The sequence below is a fragment of the Mucor mucedo genome (genome assembly GCF_025094135.1).
Source record: "Mucor mucedo strain NRRL 3635 chromosome Unknown EV154scaffold_73, whole genome shotgun sequence".
Lineage (NCBI taxonomy): Eukaryota > Fungi > Mucoromycota > Mucoromycetes > Mucorales > Mucoraceae > Mucor > Mucor mucedo.
This window is the reverse complement of record NW_026252357.1, coordinates 181,732-198,043: the sequence shown is the minus strand read 5'-3', so window position 1 is coordinate 198,043 and position 16,312 is coordinate 181,732. Positions and strand designations below refer to the sequence as shown.

The 16,312-nt window shown below is 38.2% G+C and overlaps 10 protein-coding genes across 10 annotated transcripts; 5 read left to right on the top strand and 5 right to left on the bottom strand.

Annotated features, from left to right (window-relative positions):
- Positions 1-12: 12 nt before the first annotated feature.
- EV154DRAFT_565638 (uncharacterized protein) lies at positions 13-435 on the bottom strand (the record flags this gene model as incomplete). The annotated part of the gene is made up of 2 exons (XM_051605908.1): positions 13-276; positions 333-435. Coding segments are annotated over 2 exons (367 nt in total), but the record flags the coding sequence as incomplete, so codon positions are not given.
- Positions 436-761: 326 nt separating this feature from the next.
- EV154DRAFT_515476 (uncharacterized protein) lies at positions 762-1,737 on the top strand. The gene is made up of 2 exons (XM_051602257.1): positions 762-968; positions 1,030-1,737. The coding sequence occupies exons 1-2, from the start codon at positions 782-784 to the stop codon at positions 1,320-1,322; spliced, it is 480 nt and encodes a 159-aa protein (XP_051455666.1). The 5' UTR covers positions 762-781; the 3' UTR covers positions 1,323-1,737.
- EV154DRAFT_424252 (uncharacterized protein) lies at positions 1,418-1,791 on the bottom strand (the record flags this gene model as incomplete). The annotated part of the gene is made up of 2 exons (XM_051596181.1): positions 1,418-1,533; positions 1,608-1,791. 2 exons carry the CDS (start codon positions 1,789-1,791, stop codon positions 1,418-1,420), a joined length of 300 nt encoding a protein of 99 aa, XP_051455665.1.
- Positions 1,792-2,748: 957 nt separating this feature from the next.
- On the top strand, positions 2,749-3,366 carry EV154DRAFT_515473 (Oxo-4-hydroxy-4-carboxy-5-ureidoimidazoline decarboxylase). Its single transcript, XM_051602256.1, has one exon. It carries the CDS (start codon positions 2,755-2,757, stop codon positions 3,286-3,288), a length of 534 nt encoding a protein of 177 aa, XP_051455664.1. The 5' UTR covers positions 2,749-2,754; the 3' UTR covers positions 3,289-3,366.
- Positions 3,367-3,534: 168 nt separating this feature from the next.
- Positions 3,535-4,550, top strand: EV154DRAFT_515464 (uncharacterized protein). The gene is made up of 4 exons (XM_051602255.1): positions 3,535-3,598; positions 3,670-3,840; positions 3,921-4,386; positions 4,441-4,550. Exons 1-4 carry the CDS (start codon positions 3,553-3,555, stop codon positions 4,475-4,477), a joined length of 720 nt encoding a protein of 239 aa, XP_051455663.1. The 5' UTR covers positions 3,535-3,552; the 3' UTR covers positions 4,478-4,550.
- Positions 4,471-5,997, bottom strand: EV154DRAFT_515462 (DNA-binding protein). Its single transcript, XM_051602254.1, has 5 exons — positions 5,849-5,997; positions 5,644-5,778; positions 5,460-5,571; positions 5,234-5,390; positions 4,471-5,167 (listed from the first exon to the last, which is right to left on the bottom strand). The coding sequence occupies exons 1-5, from the start codon at positions 5,970-5,972 to the stop codon at positions 4,535-4,537; spliced, it is 1,161 nt and encodes a 386-aa protein (XP_051455662.1). The 5' UTR covers positions 5,973-5,997; the 3' UTR covers positions 4,471-4,534.
- A 354-nt stretch (positions 5,998-6,351) lies between these two features.
- EV154DRAFT_515459 (uncharacterized protein) lies at positions 6,352-6,961 on the bottom strand. The gene is made up of 2 exons (XM_051602253.1): positions 6,917-6,961; positions 6,352-6,857 (listed from the first exon to the last, which is right to left on the bottom strand). Exons 1-2 carry the CDS (start codon positions 6,917-6,919, stop codon positions 6,534-6,536), a joined length of 327 nt encoding a protein of 108 aa, XP_051455661.1. The 5' UTR covers positions 6,920-6,961; the 3' UTR covers positions 6,352-6,533.
- Positions 6,962-7,291: 330 nt separating this feature from the next.
- EV154DRAFT_467711 (nucleophile aminohydrolase) lies at positions 7,292-8,663 on the bottom strand. The gene is made up of 7 exons (XM_051597774.1): positions 8,575-8,663; positions 8,359-8,505; positions 8,196-8,299; positions 8,041-8,129; positions 7,902-7,972; positions 7,708-7,837; positions 7,292-7,636 (listed from the first exon to the last, which is right to left on the bottom strand). Exons 1-7 carry the CDS (start codon positions 8,575-8,577, stop codon positions 7,326-7,328), a joined length of 855 nt encoding a protein of 284 aa, XP_051455660.1. The 5' UTR covers positions 8,578-8,663; the 3' UTR covers positions 7,292-7,325.
- Positions 8,664-9,018: 355 nt separating this feature from the next.
- Positions 9,019-9,950, top strand: EV154DRAFT_553271 (uncharacterized protein). Its single transcript, XM_051605119.1, has 2 exons — positions 9,019-9,591; positions 9,659-9,950. Exons 1-2 carry the CDS (start codon positions 9,172-9,174, stop codon positions 9,863-9,865), a joined length of 627 nt encoding a protein of 208 aa, XP_051455659.1. The 5' UTR covers positions 9,019-9,171; the 3' UTR covers positions 9,866-9,950.
- Positions 9,951-11,206: 1,256 nt separating this feature from the next.
- EV154DRAFT_604236 (uncharacterized protein) lies at positions 11,207-15,845 on the top strand. Its single transcript, XM_051607391.1, has 4 exons — positions 11,207-12,542; positions 12,612-12,908; positions 12,986-15,089; positions 15,158-15,845. Exons 1-4 carry the CDS (start codon positions 11,352-11,354, stop codon positions 15,724-15,726), a joined length of 4,161 nt encoding a protein of 1,386 aa, XP_051455658.1. The 5' UTR covers positions 11,207-11,351; the 3' UTR covers positions 15,727-15,845.
- Positions 15,846-16,312: the final 467 nt, after the last annotated feature.

Sequence of the window (16,312 nt, the reverse complement as noted above, 5' to 3'; positions counted from 1 at the left end):
CCAGCAGGGTACAATTACCACCTTGTTTTTTGATCAAGGCAATTTTGGGTACTTTGGATAGTTTGGGACTATCGGCGTAAAATGGAATAGGAATGGGTTGAATAATTGTGTCAGATGAGCATGAATATTCTCGATTATAAAGTACACCGTTTGCACCATCTACGGGAGGCATAGGTAAGTGATCTAACGGTGCAATTGTAAGTGAAAATCGGTTTGCTGGTACATCGGGTGCAATTGAAGTGATGGCGGTGGAATTAGAATAGAGCCAGACGGCCTCTAATAAAGTTATGTGTCAACTGTAAGATGATTTGTTTGTGTTATGTTTGTGTTACCTTGAATAATACGAGGATCTTTTGCCTTGATGAAAATGCCAGCATCAACAGTACACGAACTGACCAATAGTAAAATGCCAAAAGGCCTTATCAGGCCTTTCATAGTTGCAAGCAGAAATTAGTAAAAGAAAGAGAGAGATTGAGAGAGAGAGAATGAAAATAGTTAGTTTTATACGTGTACAATAATAAAATAGTTAACAAAAAAAAGGGAGCTCTACATGAAGAAGCAGTTCACCCTCAAATGTAAGGACCCTTTCTGATGATGGTTCAATGGCTTTACAATCATCTGGTTACTATGTACATGCTTATAAAAAATCAACTGCATGAAAAAAAAGAAGGGACACGATTGGTTAAATGTTTATCCTGCGCTGTGTATAGAATCGTGAGAAATAGATTTTTGTTTCTGTTTACTTTTTTCTTTTTTTCTCTCCTTGTAACAATAAGAAAAAATGGACGTTGAACTTAATGCACCCGAGTCTTTTATACTTTGTAATGACGAAAAGTGCTCTAGTGTGTTCAAGTACTTGGACCTTTCTGTACATACTATTGTGGACGGTCCTGACCCAAGAGACCATCTTGCTAATGAGCGAAACTTGCTTACATGGATCCGAACAGGCACCACACTTTCACTTGTGGGTGAGTTTAAATATCTTATATACTACTTAATGCAGGTACACTGACAGTTATTTTACAATAGGATTCATGACATTGTTGGATATGCCCACAAAGAACTTCGCACCTTCTTATTCTCTACCTTGGACAAGTGAACCTGTTTCATTGAATGCAAAGATCGTCTCATATATATTTGTTGGGCTAGGGTTCACATGTTTCATCTACTCGCTGTTTAGTTATTTTAGAAATCAGAGACAGATTGTAAAGAGATTACTTTGGGTTGGGCATGGCTGGTTAGGATACCTTGTAGCCACCGTGATTATGATGTTTGTCGTATTTATCATGATTATGGCTTTAACCGAAATTCACCCTACCTGATCACCCACACATAAACCCCTTCTTTTGACACACTTAACCCCTTATACACCTTCCCTATAATTATCATTCCGTTTGTAAATATCAAAACTTTCTTTTTATTTCTTTTCTTGTGAAAGTTTGGTCATCATGGCTCTGTAAATCAACTTTTCTTTATCATCCATCTGTCTAATCGCTATGGATACCTTTTGTAATTCCTTTTTAACAAGTGCGTCTAACATATACACATATATAAAAAAAAATTAGGTTTTTATCCCGTCTCTTTTATAAGAAATGTAAATACTCTACCTTCAGGGTTTAAGGCCAGTACCTCTTCCAATAATTCCTTGGCCTTCTCAATATCCTCTAACTGCAAATAGGCTTGACCCATTCGGAACTTTGATTTCGTGTTTTGGGAATCCAGCTCATTGGCTTTTTTGGCATAGAACAAAACTCGATCCCATCGTTCTTGTTTAGCAAACACAGCCGACATATTGTTGTAAATCATGACCAATTGTTCATCGCCAGAAACCTTGTATTGATCCTTGAGCTTTTGGCCTCCCACTGCCTTTAAATAAAGTAAGGCATTGTAGTAATTGGTCAGGGCTAATAAAGTGTGCCTTTAGTATTTTAATGAAGACGTGTGTCAGTTTGAAACTTACCTCCTTTATAATCTTGCTTTTTAAACGCTTCATTGCCGGCTAAACGAAGTTTAACGCCTTGATCAAAATTCTCTTGAGGTGTTCCCATTGTGTTCTTTAAAAAGGAAAAGAAAAACAAACAAAAAAAGCCCTCCGGTTGAAATTACGTGCGTCCATGTGATTGAAATTAATCATGATATGTATAAAGTTGTCAAGGTCTGAAGCGCACGTCTACCCTCTTGATACCTACTTTCAACATTAGTGATAAAAGCTTGGAATGTGTCTCATCAGGGGACTGCACATATTTGAAGATAGTACTCAGCTTGAATTGTTGAAGAAGAAAGTGCTTATTTAGCTGTTATTGTCTTCAAGTCACTGTTAAATCTATCAAAAATAAAACTTAATGTGTTGAATTGACGCGTGACGAGTGCTTTAATATATCTTGGAACTACTACCATGACAACCGTCCCTTTTATAACGTATTAAGTTTAGTGTACACCTTTTATTTTTATATTACATCAGTGTTCTTTAAATTGTAAATGTACTAGTTATGCAAATCATTACGCGCTTGAACCAAAACACAGTTGAAAGATTCAGTTTTTACCTTAAATACAGTCTTCAGGGATAAACTGCTTTTTTTTCTGACAGGCAGGTAGTACCTTAAAGTCCGTGTGCTTATCTTTTTAAAGGCGCAAGATTTGATGAGGGGTTACACTGACCAATCAAATATTAGGAAACTGTAGTTGGAAAAGGGTATATAAATTACCATCTATTTTTGAAATATACCCCCTTCTTTTTCATAATAAATCCCAATTATGTCTCTTCCTTCCATCGAACAATTAAATAAGACAAGCGCCGAAAAGTTTATTGAAAGCGTGAATACACTTTTTGAGACAGCACCTCCATTAGCCAGTCGACTTTTAGACGCCCGTCCTTATAGTTCTTACTTACAACTCATCGATTATGCCCAAACCGTATGTCTCGGCAATCAACTCACCCAAGAAGAGAAAATCGAGGTCATGAACGCCCATCCTCGTATCGGTGCTGCTAAAACCGGACTCTCGGCAAGTTCTCTCAAGGAGCAAGGGTATCAATCTAAGCAAGATGCTATTTCTGCTCAGGACCAAGAGGTCAACCATCAACTCTCTCTTTTAAACCAAGCTTATGAGGACAAGTACGGATTCAAGTTTGTCGTGTTTGTTGCTGGCCGTCCTCGTTCTCAAATAATTCCCATCATCCAGGCTCGTATCGATGCTGACAATAGAGAAAATGAACTTTTTACAGGTATGACGGATATGATGTTGATTGCAAAGGATCGCTTAAAAAAGGCAAGCGAAAGTAAGATCTAAAATAAAAAAATAAATTATGATACCTTATCTTTGTTTAATTGGTGACCTGTTTTCGCCCATTAATCTTTTTCTCTTTTTTTTTTATAAATACATCTTTTTATACATATATACCAAATGAGCCCAGATAACTTTCATGTTGTGATTCGAATCCCATGCAAACGACCCAAGGGTTTCATTGAACCACCTGCTGTAACAATAATACATGAAAAAATAAATAAATTGCCATTCATTAAAAAAGCAAAATAGATTATTTGGACAGACGAAATGGAACACAAACTATGGCAATACATGAGTCAAAAGAATACAGATTGTAAGCAACGATAGAGACTATGACGAAACCCCAAAAAAAATGTAGCTAATAAAGCATGATAACAATAATAGGGAAGGTTATTGCAGAAGAATTAGGTGTACCCACTTCTTATATCGTTCGTCATGCGGCTTTTATTTACGAAACTCAGCTTCGTGGTCTTCACCAACAGCTTAGGAACGTGAATACAAATAGCATGAGCAGAAACAGTGCAAAGAGCCCTGCACCGTCTTCCAAAAGACCTCGTAAAGCGAAATTTTCGGATTGACGTATAGCTAAAAAAAAAAAAAAAAAAAAAAAAACTCACTTATCTTTTCTATTATAGCTTCTGTTCGGTACTCGGATACATTTCAACAACCTTACGATGGCTCGATTTCGCCTATACAAACCCCACTTTCCCCACAACCCATGACTCGTTCACCGTCACAAAGTCTATACCAAAGTTCGTCCAGCCGACTCAACACAAAAAGCTTTTCGGATGACGAAGAACAGGAATTTAGTACGCATTTTCAGCGAATGCAAGTGCAAGTGGAAGAACCTGCGTTTTTACCACGAAGATCGGCAGGTAGTACAAGTAATTTAACAAGCAGCCGTCAACAAATATCGCAATCTATTCAAAATCTCAAGAAGGATACTTCTCCCAACATCATCAAGACCTCATCTTCCTCATCCGAAAATCAAAGTGCCATTCATTCAAGTACATCTTCTTTTAGTGACATTTCTGAATCCTCTGTCACACAATCTGCTATGGAAGATGCCTTCATTTTAAACTTTACTCACGGATCAAAAACGTAAAGTCTGTAGAAAAAGTTTAAATTTCTGGCTAACTCACACTCTCCACATAGATCATCATTGGGACTTTCCCGTAAACTCAGAGAATAAACACATGTACAGTTTTTATTTATATATATTCATTTTTCTTGTCTTTTTTGGTCTTCTTTACTTCTTCTCCTTCTTCTCCTTCTTGGGAGCAGTGTAAGAAGTAGCAAGGAGCTTGAGGATTTCTTCATCCTTGACAGACTTCTCAGACTTGACCTCAACGGCATCGAAACGAGGGTTGGTGAGCAAGGTGTTACCGTTCTTGGTAACCATGACGGTAGACAAATATTGGGCAACAACAGCTTCATCACGTTCATACATGACATCATAAGGCAAAACAGTTTGATGCTTGGCAGCCTCAACAATACCCATACGAGCCTTACGCTCATCCTCAAGATCGCGCAAAGTGAAAGGGAAGGCACCAGCCTTTTGTTGAATCTCGCTCAAAACAGCACGAGAAGCAGCCATCTTGAGTTGATAACGGATACCAGTGTTCTTGTAGATGGTGGTACGGGTCTTCAAGGGACGAACCTTACCTTCACCAGTAGAGATGAGAATATCAATAGCATACACTTCGTTTTCGGCAAATTCAATACGCTTGAAATCACGGAGATGGTTGTCGGAGGGGTTCAAAATGATTTGCTTCTCACCATCAGTCTTATCCTTGAGTTGGTTGTGAGACAACATACCTTCAACGGCCTTGACACCGTAGGCTTCGGCAATCTTGTCAACAGTCTTGGTGACTTCCATGTTCTAATCACCATCGAATATTTAATATCCTGTATTTTATGCATTATCCTCTTCTTTTTTTATTGTTACCTTGTTTCCGGGACGGATCAAACGGATGGCAGCTTCCAAGGCGGTTTCGGCAGCCTTGATAACGTCAGCCTTGGCACCGGTAACGGGAGCCTTAGCACCAACAACAATGGTGGTGGCAACGGTGGAACAGTAACCATCGAATTGAGCACCCAATTGACTTTTTAAAAAAAATTCAATTAGTTTACAGCTCTCTCTCTCTCTCTCTATCGCAATAAATAATACTTACATCTTGGCAACATCACCTTCCTTTAAGGTGATAGCAGCCTCGGGGTCAGAAGGAAGAGGGGAGAAATGAGCAACACAGTTGTTGACAGAGACAGTAGTAGGGAATCCAATACCTAAGGGAGGAGGAAGAAAAAAAATTTTAGATACAAAGGGGAGACTCAGCCACTAAAAAAAAAAATATTTACCCTTGGTAACCTTGTTCTTTCCCTTCTTGTTGTAGATGGCAGCAGTGGCTTCCTTGAGAAGCTTATCACCAGCCATACAGATGTCAACAATCTTGGCATCAACAACACAAAGCTTGATGACTTGGTCGAGGACAGCTATTTTATTATACACAACACAAAGGTTAATATAAACAAAGAAAAGTCGCGTCATTCCCACGTTAATTACCATCGGCGATCTTTCCGGCATCCTTGTACTTGGTTTGGACATTGCTGTCAGAAACATCGAGGACAACAGTCTCGGCAACCTTCTTGGCGTCAGTAGCAGGCTTGGCAGTCTTAGTATCAACCATTTTTTAATATATTTGAAATAACAAAAAGAGGAGCGCCAAAAAAAAAACTTTTTTTTATTTAACAACCCCCCACCGCTTACACCTCACCCTCACCCTTAAACCGTCACAGACAAATTTTAAGTAATGCATTTTTTTTTTGTATATTTTCATTGTTTGCTTAGTACCAAAGGATATCCTATTTCTCCGTATTTGTAATGACGCCTCACTCCGTAGAATGACAACATCCCTTCCATTTTGTTGCCATGACAGCTGGGAAAATTAAGGTTTTCGCAACCAATCGTATCCGATGGATACACTGTTACAAACATCTGACCGGATAGCCCTCATAAAACTTTATTATATCCATTATCCTCACACTTTCCAGTCCTGACAAGTGAATATTTCATGTATCGTATCAATAATAAAAAAAAAGCGGGTGTGTTTTATTATTAAACAGTGGGTGGAAAAGGGGAAAAGAGAAAGAGAGAGGAAGTCCAGTTGTATATGTATAAGAGGGTGGGTGTAGGTGTAGGTGGATGTATGGTACGTCGTTGTCGTCTATAAAATGTGTCGTAATTAGAATTACTTTTTCACTTTTGTATCCAAGAATTCTTTGGCCTCGTTAATCTTTAAAGCCAAGAAGGGAGATCCTCCACGATCAGGATGGTTAAGTAACATGATACGTCTATGTGCTTCCTTGATCTTTTGTTTTGTTGCCTGTGACTCTCTAACGCCCAAAATTAATGCAGCCTCTCGCTTATTCATCTTTGCATCAAATCCTCCCTTGTAAAACTTTGACATTCTGGGTGTCTTTGGTAATTTTTGGTATTCTTGGAAAGCCTTGATGCCAAGACGGCCTGCGGTAGCAGCACCGGCAATGACAAACCCCATAACAACAGCTGAAGACTACACATTGCTGTTAGCATGCCATTCCTTCTTTTTTAAAAAAATAACTCAATGCTTACCATATTATATTCGTAGTTGAAAAAAAAAAAGAAAAAGAGAAAAATAGAAACTCCCTGAATTTCCTAGGCTCCCTCGCTTCTCCACCCGTTTATTGGACCATTCGTGACTGTGTCTGAAAGGGAGGAGATTCTTATTGTTTTAGGACAAAGGATACTTTAATTTCGAGCAATATCAGTTTTTTGTTCTCGAAAATACAGACAGACTTAAGTTTGATATAACGGTGCATATCTAAATATTTCAAGAGAGAGTAGTTACAGATGTGCTTAATATATTTCAAGTCTACTTTCTTAAGACCGCTTGTAAAACAATAGCCACAGAAGACTTAATTGCCCTAAAAAAGATTGGTGTCTATCTGATCTTTTTTTTTTTATAAACATGTGTGAATTTTTTTTATTTTTGTTTTTTTCTTTAGTTGGTGTCCATTGGATCAGCAGCTTCGAATAAGACAGCAGCAGCAGGCTCAACATCCTCTCTTTCCTCATTTGTAGCAGCAGTGGCAGCATTACTGCTACCACTTCCTCCACCAGGCAATCTGGTTCTACCTGTATCTTCACCAAGTAAATCCAAATATCTCTGCAATGCCTCTCCCTCAATGATCTCAAAGGCGTGGTTCTCACCAACAATACCAAGAGATGTGTTGTGAATATTAAGATCCTTATCCTGTTGCAATGTATCACGAAGTGCCTGAAGACCATGACGAACAAGTTCTTCCAAGGGAGCTAATTTTTCACAAAGCGCGGTTAAGCATAAAGTGCTTTCTGATATCCATACACATTTTATATAGTTTTACCTTCAACAAATTCTTGGTGGTATTTTTCGAGGTATGTCTTGGCGGATTGAGATCTAGCACCAATCGACATGGCATAATATTCAAAACTAGTACCGGAAGGAGAACATTCAAAAAGATGAGGTCCGGTTTCCTATATATGACGGCACGATTAATTTTCTAAACACACACACGCGCACTCCCTTTTCCTTGCTTACATCATGACCAATTACAAGAAGACCAACACCATAAGGTCTACGTCCATATTGTTGAGTGTTGACTTGTGCCTCTAAGTGAAAGAAGAAAAATTACCGTATTAAGTAAAAGAAGACTCATACATGCTTGTCCTTCACTTACTGTCAGCAATGGCGTTAACAATTCTTTGAACGGGCAAAGGTCTGTCATACAACATCTTTGACTTCATGGCTTCGGCACGCATAAAGTTACTATAGATTTATATTTTTAGTTTTACTGCATGCATATTTTCCATCTAGAATCAAGCCATGCATTACCTCAAAACACGAGCATCAGAGGTTAAACCAGCAATACCAATACCCATATGATCGTCAACCTTGATCAACTTTTTTTGATACGAAGCAAGTTCGCCAGAAGAACGCTAATATAAAAGTGTGCGTTAGTAAGATGCGTAATTGCTTTGAAACTGAGTGAATTTACCTTGAGGGCAAGTAAGACGGCAAACTTGTTACTTCTTAAGCCGATGGCAGCAGAACCTTGCTTTACTGCTTCAACAGCATATTCAACTTGATGAATACGACCTTGAGGTGACCAAGTCGAAACATCGTTATCATATTGATTTCTAAACTACAAGTAAATGTCAAAAACTACAAGCCAATTGGAAAGGTTCTCTATTTCTTTGCTCATTTGATTTACCATCTTTTCTTAAAATTTGCAGTAAAAAATAAAATAAAAAAAAGTGTCCTGCAGTGGAGATTCGCGTCTGAAATATCCAGGCCGAAAACAGCTCTCAAAAAAAGTGACTTTGTGAAGCTAGAACGCGCGGCCGTAAACACTGGCTTGATGACGTATTTTGAACGCTGTTTTTATTCGGATAAATCATTCTCCGTCACATTATGGAGTGTCTCCTGTCATTGATTCCACCACCATCACCACCACCAGGGCTTATGACTGCATGATACATGCTAATTAATCTGAAGTTCCCTATTTTATTTTAGCTTCTTTATTTCCTGCAGTTTCTTTTTGTTTTGTATTTTGAATAATACAAAAGCGTAAGAGAAAAACCCCAATGTTGAGCCTGTACCACACTTGATCGATTACATCTGGTGCAATAGAAATTCAAGGAACTGAGCAGCGGAGGAGATAATTTTGAATCAATCCAATCAATCGAGCAGCAAAAGCTAAAACCACTCAAAAAAAACATATAAAAACCCGAACTTTGATTTTCAAGTCAAAAAAGGAAGCCCTCCTTTCTTTTTCTTTTCGCTTAACTTCTACTACAAAAAAATTAAAATGGCCGGTGTTCGTTTTGCTTGTTGTGTAGCTTTGCTTGTTTGTTTCCAAACGCTTGTTTCTGCCCATTTTACTTTAACCTACCCTTCCAGCCGAGGATTCGATGATACAAAGGAAGCCACTGCTCCATGTGGTGGATTCGATACACCCAGCGCTCAACGTGTTCAAATTCCTTTAGACGGTGCCTTCATCGAAATCAATTCCGGTCATACCTCTTATACCTACATCGTCAATGCTCTTGCTAAAAATAACCCCACCGTCGCTGATTTCTCAAATACCTCCAGTCTTGTTCAAGTTGCTCAAGGCGGAAGAGCTTATCCTCAAGCCGCTTGTTTACCCTTAGCTTTCAACGATATCAAGCCTAATACCAATGTCACACTTCAAGTCGTTTACAATGGTGGTGATGGTCTTTTGTACCAGGTATGATTTTTTTTTTAATAGAAAATCAGTAAATTTCCTGTAATTAATCATATTGTATATATTTTAGTGTGTGGATGCTGTTGTAGTTGATGCTGCCCCTAGCTTTAACAAGACCATGTGTGTCAATGCCGATGGCTCGGATACCAGCTCAGTCTCTTCTTCCGCTCCTGCTGCTTCCGCCACAGGTACTTCCGCCAGTCAAGGTAGCACCACTCAAATGGCTTACGGTTTGACATTTATTGTCGCCGTCTGTATCTCTGTCTTGCTTGTTTAATTTGACATTACTCTCCCTTTATATCATCTCTCGTTACATTATAATAATAATAAAAAAAAAATCACATTTCTGCTTTCGATGGTTCAATGCTGTGCTTCTTATTTTTATTTTATTTTTTAAAAAAAGAAAGAAATAATAATCCAGAATAATTTGGTGGGACATTTGGTCAGCTTAGTGATGTACAGAGAGGAGAAAATAATTTGCAGCAGAAATTGAAGTGTAGTTCACGATATGTAATAAATCAGGGCCATATACGCAACTGAGGACAGCTGAACCTTTGTATGAAAAAAAGATTCCTAACGATCATTCTAATTATGCAATTCTCGGGGGAAAAACAGAGAAATTCAACATTTCATAATACCGAGGGAAAAAATACAGCTTAAAAACAGATAAAAGTAAATACGAAAGTAAAATCAATTGATACCAAGTATTCCAACATAGAGTGAGAAATTCAAATTAAGGCTTTACCACGGAACGAATTAGGTTCTGAAATCTTATTGGATTTCCTCTTCAAGTCGTACAATGAACCTGGAAAAGTTTATTTTTATCACTTTTTCTGTAATTTATCAAGATAATACTTCTTAGTGTGTGAGTTCCACTAGGTTGTGATTCTACATATGGGGATGACTCTGGACGTGAATAACTCATTAAAACTACTTCCCATGGTACAATTGATTAGTTTTTGTTGCTTGGCAAATGTATCTATATAAAGATCATCGAAGACGTTTGCTGTCACATGCTGCATCTATAATAATTTGAGTCAGACTTCCTTCATTTATCAACCTGTGACACTTATCATGATCACTCGACGTGGCCCAATATGACCATCATTCGGAGCGATTGTACTAGAAATGATTAACAATCAGGAAATTTAAAGCTTCGGCATACAAGTGTAAAATAGCAAAATTAGCATGTTTAATAAGTGTGGGATACGAGCATTATGATCCATGGGTCAATCAACTTGACAAAAAAAAAGTTGTGCAGACATGTTATCTTCTTAGCCTAATTGGAGCTATTTTGTTTGCTTCGTTCTGTAATCCATCTGCAGATGGTGTAACTACAAAATACCCACCCAAACATGTAAAGCGTATCACAACATTTGTCAGAAAAAAAAACAAAAAAAGCGCTTATAGAGACTGAAACTCTTCGTTGCTGGATGTCATAACATAACTTGAGACGTGATTTTTTTACAAAAAAAAAATCAAGACATGTTTCTTTTGCGATGAATTCAAAACCCTAGGTCCAACGTAGATGTCTTAATATCTAAACTCGACACTTCTAAGCCAAAAAATTAATTAAGTTTTGTCATACAACAACAGTTTTACCAGCCGCACTGTATCCATAAAAAGAGCTATTGTTACTCAAAAAAGAAAAAAGAAAAAAAATCACCTCGTCCTTTATCTCTCCACTCACTTTTTTCTTTTTTTCTTCTTCTTACTTTCCTTTTCCTAATTTGGATCTACATTTGTTTGTATATTCAACAACGATGCTTTCACGATGGCATCATTTTTTTAAAAAAAAGAAAAAAAATAGCAGTAACGAACAGGAACTTCGACGAGACAGCATCTATGAAGAAGTACGTCGTACCTCACTTTTATCAACACACAGCTCTCTCCCATCATCCCATCGTCCAATCTCTTCTTCAAACCTTAATCTTGCACGCACAGAAACCACGGTTAAGTTACGAAAGATTGCCTCGGACGGACGTCGAGTCTTCATTAATTTGCCCCTTCCTTCTTACACTTTAAAAGCCAATGGAAATGCTGTCTATACCTACGTCTCCAACAAAATCAGAACGTCCAAATACACCGTCCTTTCATTTGTTCCCAAAAACTTGTTCGAACAATTTAGAAGACCAGCCAACATGTACTTTTTGGGCATGGCCATTCTGCAAATGCTTCCCACATTTGGTGTTAAATCACCTGCATTGACGTTATTACCCATTTGTACCGTTGTCTTTATCACTGCCGCCAAAGACGCCTTTGAGGACTTTCAACGTCACATTGTCGACCGACAATACAATCAAAATATCACGCATACTTTGACAGGTTACAAAAACACGAATTTTCCTGCATCCAGTTCCAAGCAGCATTTTTTTAAATCCTCGCCTTTCGGCAGCAACAAAGTGACACATCAACCCGAAAAAGAAGAAAACAGCACATTAGAAGAAGACGCAGCCGATGTCTTTCACCCATCCTTGTCCAAAGATATTCGTGTAGGTGATTTTATCTTGTTACGCAATGGCGATAGTTTACCTGCAGATGCCGTCTTACTATCGTCTTCCGATAACGAAGGTGTCTGTTTTGTCGAAACCAAAGATTTGGATGGCGAAACAAACTTAAAGCCACGTAACAGTATACCAGAGTTTCAACATATTCAGTCGGGGGCAGACTGTTTAAACGACTGTCATTTTTATTTGGAGGCCGGTGCTGCTTCGCCCGATCTTTACAAGTTTAACGGGACCTTGGTCACGCTGGAACAGCATGGGGATAAATGGGTCGAGAAAAGCAAGACACCCATCGAAATCGAGAATATCTTGTTGCGTGGTCATGTCATTCGGAATACAAAATGGGCCATTGCTGTCGTTTTATTTACTGGCACAGATACCAAAATTATGTTGAATTCAGGTGAAACTCCCAGCAAAAGAAGTCAAATGGACAAGCAAATGAACCAAGAGGTAACAACTAACATAAAAAAATTCAATTGAAAACATATCATGGTCGAAATTGACTCTTAGTCTGTCTAGATCTTTATAGCGTTTGGTGTGCTCTTTTTGCTTTGTTTGGTCTGTGCCATTATGGCAGGTGTCATGAGAGCCCGGGATATTGCCTCCGGTTCTCCCATGCTCTACACCGCTCAAACTGATTCACCAGCCTATGCAGGCTTTTTGAATTTCTGGTCCAGTCTCATCATCTTTCAAAACATTATACCAATCTCCCTCTATGTATCTATTGAATTCGTAAAGACCTTCCAAGCTTATTTTATTTGGAACGATCTCGACATGTGGGACCCTATCTCTAAAAAACCTTGTGTACCCAAAACCGTAAGTTTTTTTTTTTTTTATTATTGTTGTTATCCTTTCACGGTTACATTAATTCACAAAATTCTATTTGATTGTAGTGGACTCTATCCGATGATCTTGGTCAGGTCGAATATATCTTTTCCGATAAAACAGGAACACTTACGCGTAACATTATGGAATTTCGTGAATGTACCATTAATGGTACACGATACGGAGATAATGGATTCTCCCCTGAATCTGAGGGAGCACGAGGTGCTCGTCTTCGTAAAGAAAAAGAAAATGCCACACAACATCAAGAAGAAGCAGAACCTAGTCAATCGCCACACTTGATTAACACCGACGAAGACCCGTTTGCAAGTAACGATGAAAAACACGCGGATCATGAAAATAAGGAAAAACGTTTGGAAATCATTCAGGATTATGAAACTCAATTGAAATCTATATTTGAACCAGAGTATGCGTCCTTGGATCCAGATCGTCTTTCATTTGCGGATCCTCAATTATTTAAAGATCTTAAAAACGATAGTGTAGAGGATGAAGATTCACGTACCCTGAAGGAGTTCTTTATGCTGCTGGCCTTGTGTCATACTGTTGTGATCGAAAGAATTGGAAAGGATGGTAAAGTGATGGAGGATACGGAAGATGAAGACGACCAAGACATCAAGGCACAGCCAAAAATTGCCGAATCCGATGAAACAAAAGTCGAAAAGAAAACAGACGATACCGCCACAAATTACTCGGCCGACGACCATGGCGACAAAAAAAATGCTTCATTTTCGAGATCTTTCAATAAAAAAATTCGAAAATTGCACTTGAAAAAACTGAAAAAGAACCGTAGAAAGAGTCGTGGTGAAGAATTTGATTCTATCATGCAAGAAGATAGTCAAGATAAAGTAGATCACACCGTTCAATCTCAATTGGATTATAAAGCAGAATCCCCTGACGAAGCTGCTCTCGTCAACGCTGCCAAAAACGCTGGATTTGCTTTCATCAGACGAAAAGGTCAGACCTTAACCGTCGATATTTTAGGCCACGAATACGATTTTGAGTTGCTTGACGTCTTGGAATTTAATTCCGATCGAAAACGTATGAGCGTCATCTTACGTCGTCCAGCTCCTTGGAACGATATCGTCTTGTATTGTAAAGGTGCCGATAACATCATCTCGGAACGATTGGATGAACACGGCCAAGATGGGGATATTGTCAACAAAACTTTTGATGATGTCGAGGCATTTTCTAACAATGGTCTTAGAACATTGATGTTATCATATCGTATCTTGGATGAAACCGAGTACAACCATTGGAAAGAGGAAATGAAAGAGGCCAGCACGGCTGTTGAAAAGAGATCAGAAAAAATTGCCCAAGTTCAAGAAAAGATGGAAGTCAATCTTAAATTATTGGGAGCAACAGGTATTGAGGATAAGTTACAAGAAGGTGTGCCTCAATGCATCGAGGATTTACGTCGAGCAGGTATCAAGGTTTGGGTGTTGACAGGTGATAAATTAGAAACAGCTATCAATATTGGATACGCAAGTAACTTACTTGACGGTGATATGAAACTTTGGACTATACGTGGTAGTGATAACCCCGAACAAGTATTACAAAATCTCGTAGATACCTGTAACGAGCTGGACAGTATTGGAGAAAAATATCAAACTAACGCTGAAAACAACAGTGCCATACCTCCGGAAAATGCTCTCATCATTGAGGGGTCCGCCTTAGTTCATATTTTTGAAACTGCTGAATCAAAAGAAAAACTGCTAGAGATTGCCATTCGCTGTAAAAGTGTGGTGTGCTGTAGAGTCAGTCCTCTTCAAAAGGCCCTTGTTGTCCAACTCGTTCGAAAATATCATAATGTCGTAACTTTGGCTGTAGGTGACGGCGCTAACGATGTAAGTATGATTCAAGTAGCAAATATCGGTGTGGGTATTGCTGGTCAAGAAGGTGTTCAAGCATCCATGGCTGCAGATTATGCCATTGCTCAGTTTAGATTTCTTCACAAATTATTACTAGTGCAAGGCCATTGGAGTTATGCCCGTATATCACAAATGATTCTTACTTTCTTCTTCAAAAACGTATTATGGGTATTCCCTTCATTGTGGTATCAAATTTATAGTGGCTGGTCAGGAAATATCTTTTACGATTATTCGTTTCTTCAATTATATAATATTATCTTTACTGTTGCTCCAGTGGTTATTCTTGGTAAATATAAATACATATATATATTGGGTAAATGTGATTATTAAACAAAAATATATCTCCCATTATAGGTGCCACTGATCAAGATATAACATCGCCTTATTTGAAACACTTACCGCCCATCTATACCATTGGTATTGAGAGAAAACTATATACCAAATTCCGATTCTGGCTATATTTCTTTGATGGCATCTGGCAATCCCTTGTGGTATTTTATGGTTTTTACTTTCTTTATATTGGTGGAAACCCCAACCCTCATGGACGGTCTGAGTCTATGCTCCAGCTTTCTACCTCGGTTGCTGTTACGACTATCGTATTGGCCAATATTATGCCTGGGTTTAATACGTATTACTGGACCTGGTGGCAATTCTTCTTTGTCAGTCTTGAAATTTTACTAGCCTTCTTGTGGGTAGTGGTCTATGGCGCTTTCCCTGCCGTCTCGCTCTTTGGTATGGCAAAAATGGTGTTTGGGTCATGCTCCTTCTGGATGACCTTCATTCTCACTCTGGTAATTGCATTCTTACCGCGTTATATCATTACATTTATCACACAATGGTGGTACCCAAATATCGTGTCCAGGGGTAGACACTTGGAGCTTTACGAAAAGAAAATGAAGAAGAAAGAACGCCACACAGGTTAATTTTTCTACTTATCAGGCAATCTATAAAATACATAAACGGAGAGAAGACTTTACGTTGTACCATATATTTACTACTTTTTAATTTATTTCACTTATAATAAAACAACTCTCCCAACTTCCTTTTTTACTTGAAATGTCAAAGAAAAATGGCACTTTGACTGGTTGTTATTCTATAAAATTATGAATATACCGCTAAAGCAAGTGTAAAATCTATTATCAAAATAGCCAATATCATTTTGAAGTGTCTGTCATCACTACCCATACATTGATGTACTTGTTTGGCATTGACTCTCAGTATGTGTAACATATATCAACATTTGGAAGTACATTTACTAAAGTTTCAGGTATGCCCATTTAGCACAAGAACTATTGAGATCATAATCCGGATAATGATAAAAGAGGTCAATGCTTTTCGGTTAAATCGATCCGCTTTTTTCTTTTCTCTTTGTCCGTAACGTCTCCGTTTACATAAACTCCTAATTTTTGGAAAAATAATGTAGCTCTTAAAGTCCAATTGATAAAGAAGCTGTCAAATATAGACTCTGTGTAAAAATATTTAGTTCTTTTAAGAAAAAATTAGTTTTTA

What these genes read in the sequence shown, in the direction of transcription:
- EV154DRAFT_553271 (XM_051605119.1), top strand. Translation starts at nt 9,172, where the DNA reads ATGGCCGGTGTTCGTTTTGCTTGTTGTGTAGCTTTGCTTGTTTGTTTC. An exon ending in GTGATGGTCTTTTGTACCAG is followed by an intron (nt 9,592 to 9,658) that starts GTATGATTTTTT and finishes TATATATTTTAG; the next exon opens with TGTGTGGATGCTGTTGTAGT.
- EV154DRAFT_515473 (XM_051602256.1), top strand. Translation starts at nt 2,755, where the DNA reads ATGTCTCTTCCTTCCATCGAACAATTAAATAAGACAAGCGCCGAAAAG.
- EV154DRAFT_467711 (XM_051597774.1), bottom strand. An exon ending in TCTGATGCTCGTGTTTTGAG is followed by an intron (nt 8,130 to 8,195) that starts GTAATGCATGGC and finishes ATAAATCTATAG; the next exon opens with TAACTTTATGCGTGCCGAAG. An exon ending in TGTTAACGCCATTGCTGACA is followed by an intron (nt 7,973 to 8,040) that starts GTAAGTGAAGGA and finishes TCTTTCACTTAG; the next exon opens with AGGCACAAGTCAACACTCAA.
- EV154DRAFT_515462 (XM_051602254.1), bottom strand. Translation starts at nt 5,972, where the DNA reads ATGGTTGATACTAAGACTGCCAAGCCTGCTACTGACGCCAAGAAGGTT. An exon ending in TGCCGGAAAGATCGCCGATG is followed by an intron (nt 5,779 to 5,848) that starts GTAATTAACGTG and finishes ATAATAAAATAG; the next exon opens with CTGTCCTCGACCAAGTCATC. An exon ending in AAAGAACAAGGTTACCAAGG is followed by an intron (nt 5,572 to 5,643) that starts GTAAATATTTTT and finishes CTCCTCCCTTAG; the next exon opens with GTATTGGATTCCCTACTACT.
- EV154DRAFT_604236 (XM_051607391.1), top strand. Translation starts at nt 11,352, where the DNA reads ATGCTTTCACGATGGCATCATTTTTTTAAAAAAAAGAAAAAAAATAGC. An exon ending in AACCTTGTGTACCCAAAACC is followed by an intron (nt 12,909 to 12,985) that starts GTAAGTTTTTTT and finishes ATTTGATTGTAG; the next exon opens with TGGACTCTATCCGATGATCT. An exon ending in TGCTCCAGTGGTTATTCTTG is followed by an intron (nt 15,090 to 15,157) that starts GTAAATATAAAT and finishes CTCCCATTATAG; the next exon opens with GTGCCACTGATCAAGATATA.
- EV154DRAFT_515476 (XM_051602257.1), top strand. Translation starts at nt 782, where the DNA reads ATGGACGTTGAACTTAATGCACCCGAGTCTTTTATACTTTGTAATGAC. An exon ending in CACCACACTTTCACTTGTGG is followed by an intron (nt 969 to 1,029) that starts GTGAGTTTAAAT and finishes ATTTTACAATAG; the next exon opens with GATTCATGACATTGTTGGAT.
- EV154DRAFT_515464 (XM_051602255.1), top strand. Translation starts at nt 3,553, where the DNA reads ATGGAACACAAACTATGGCAATACATGAGTCAAAAGAATACAGATT. An exon ending in GAGTCAAAAGAATACAGATT is followed by an intron (nt 3,599 to 3,669) that starts GTAAGCAACGAT and finishes TAACAATAATAG; the next exon opens with GGAAGGTTATTGCAGAAGAA. An exon ending in TTTACTCACGGATCAAAAAC is followed by an intron (nt 4,387 to 4,440) that starts GTAAAGTCTGTA and finishes CTCTCCACATAG; the next exon opens with ATCATCATTGGGACTTTCCC.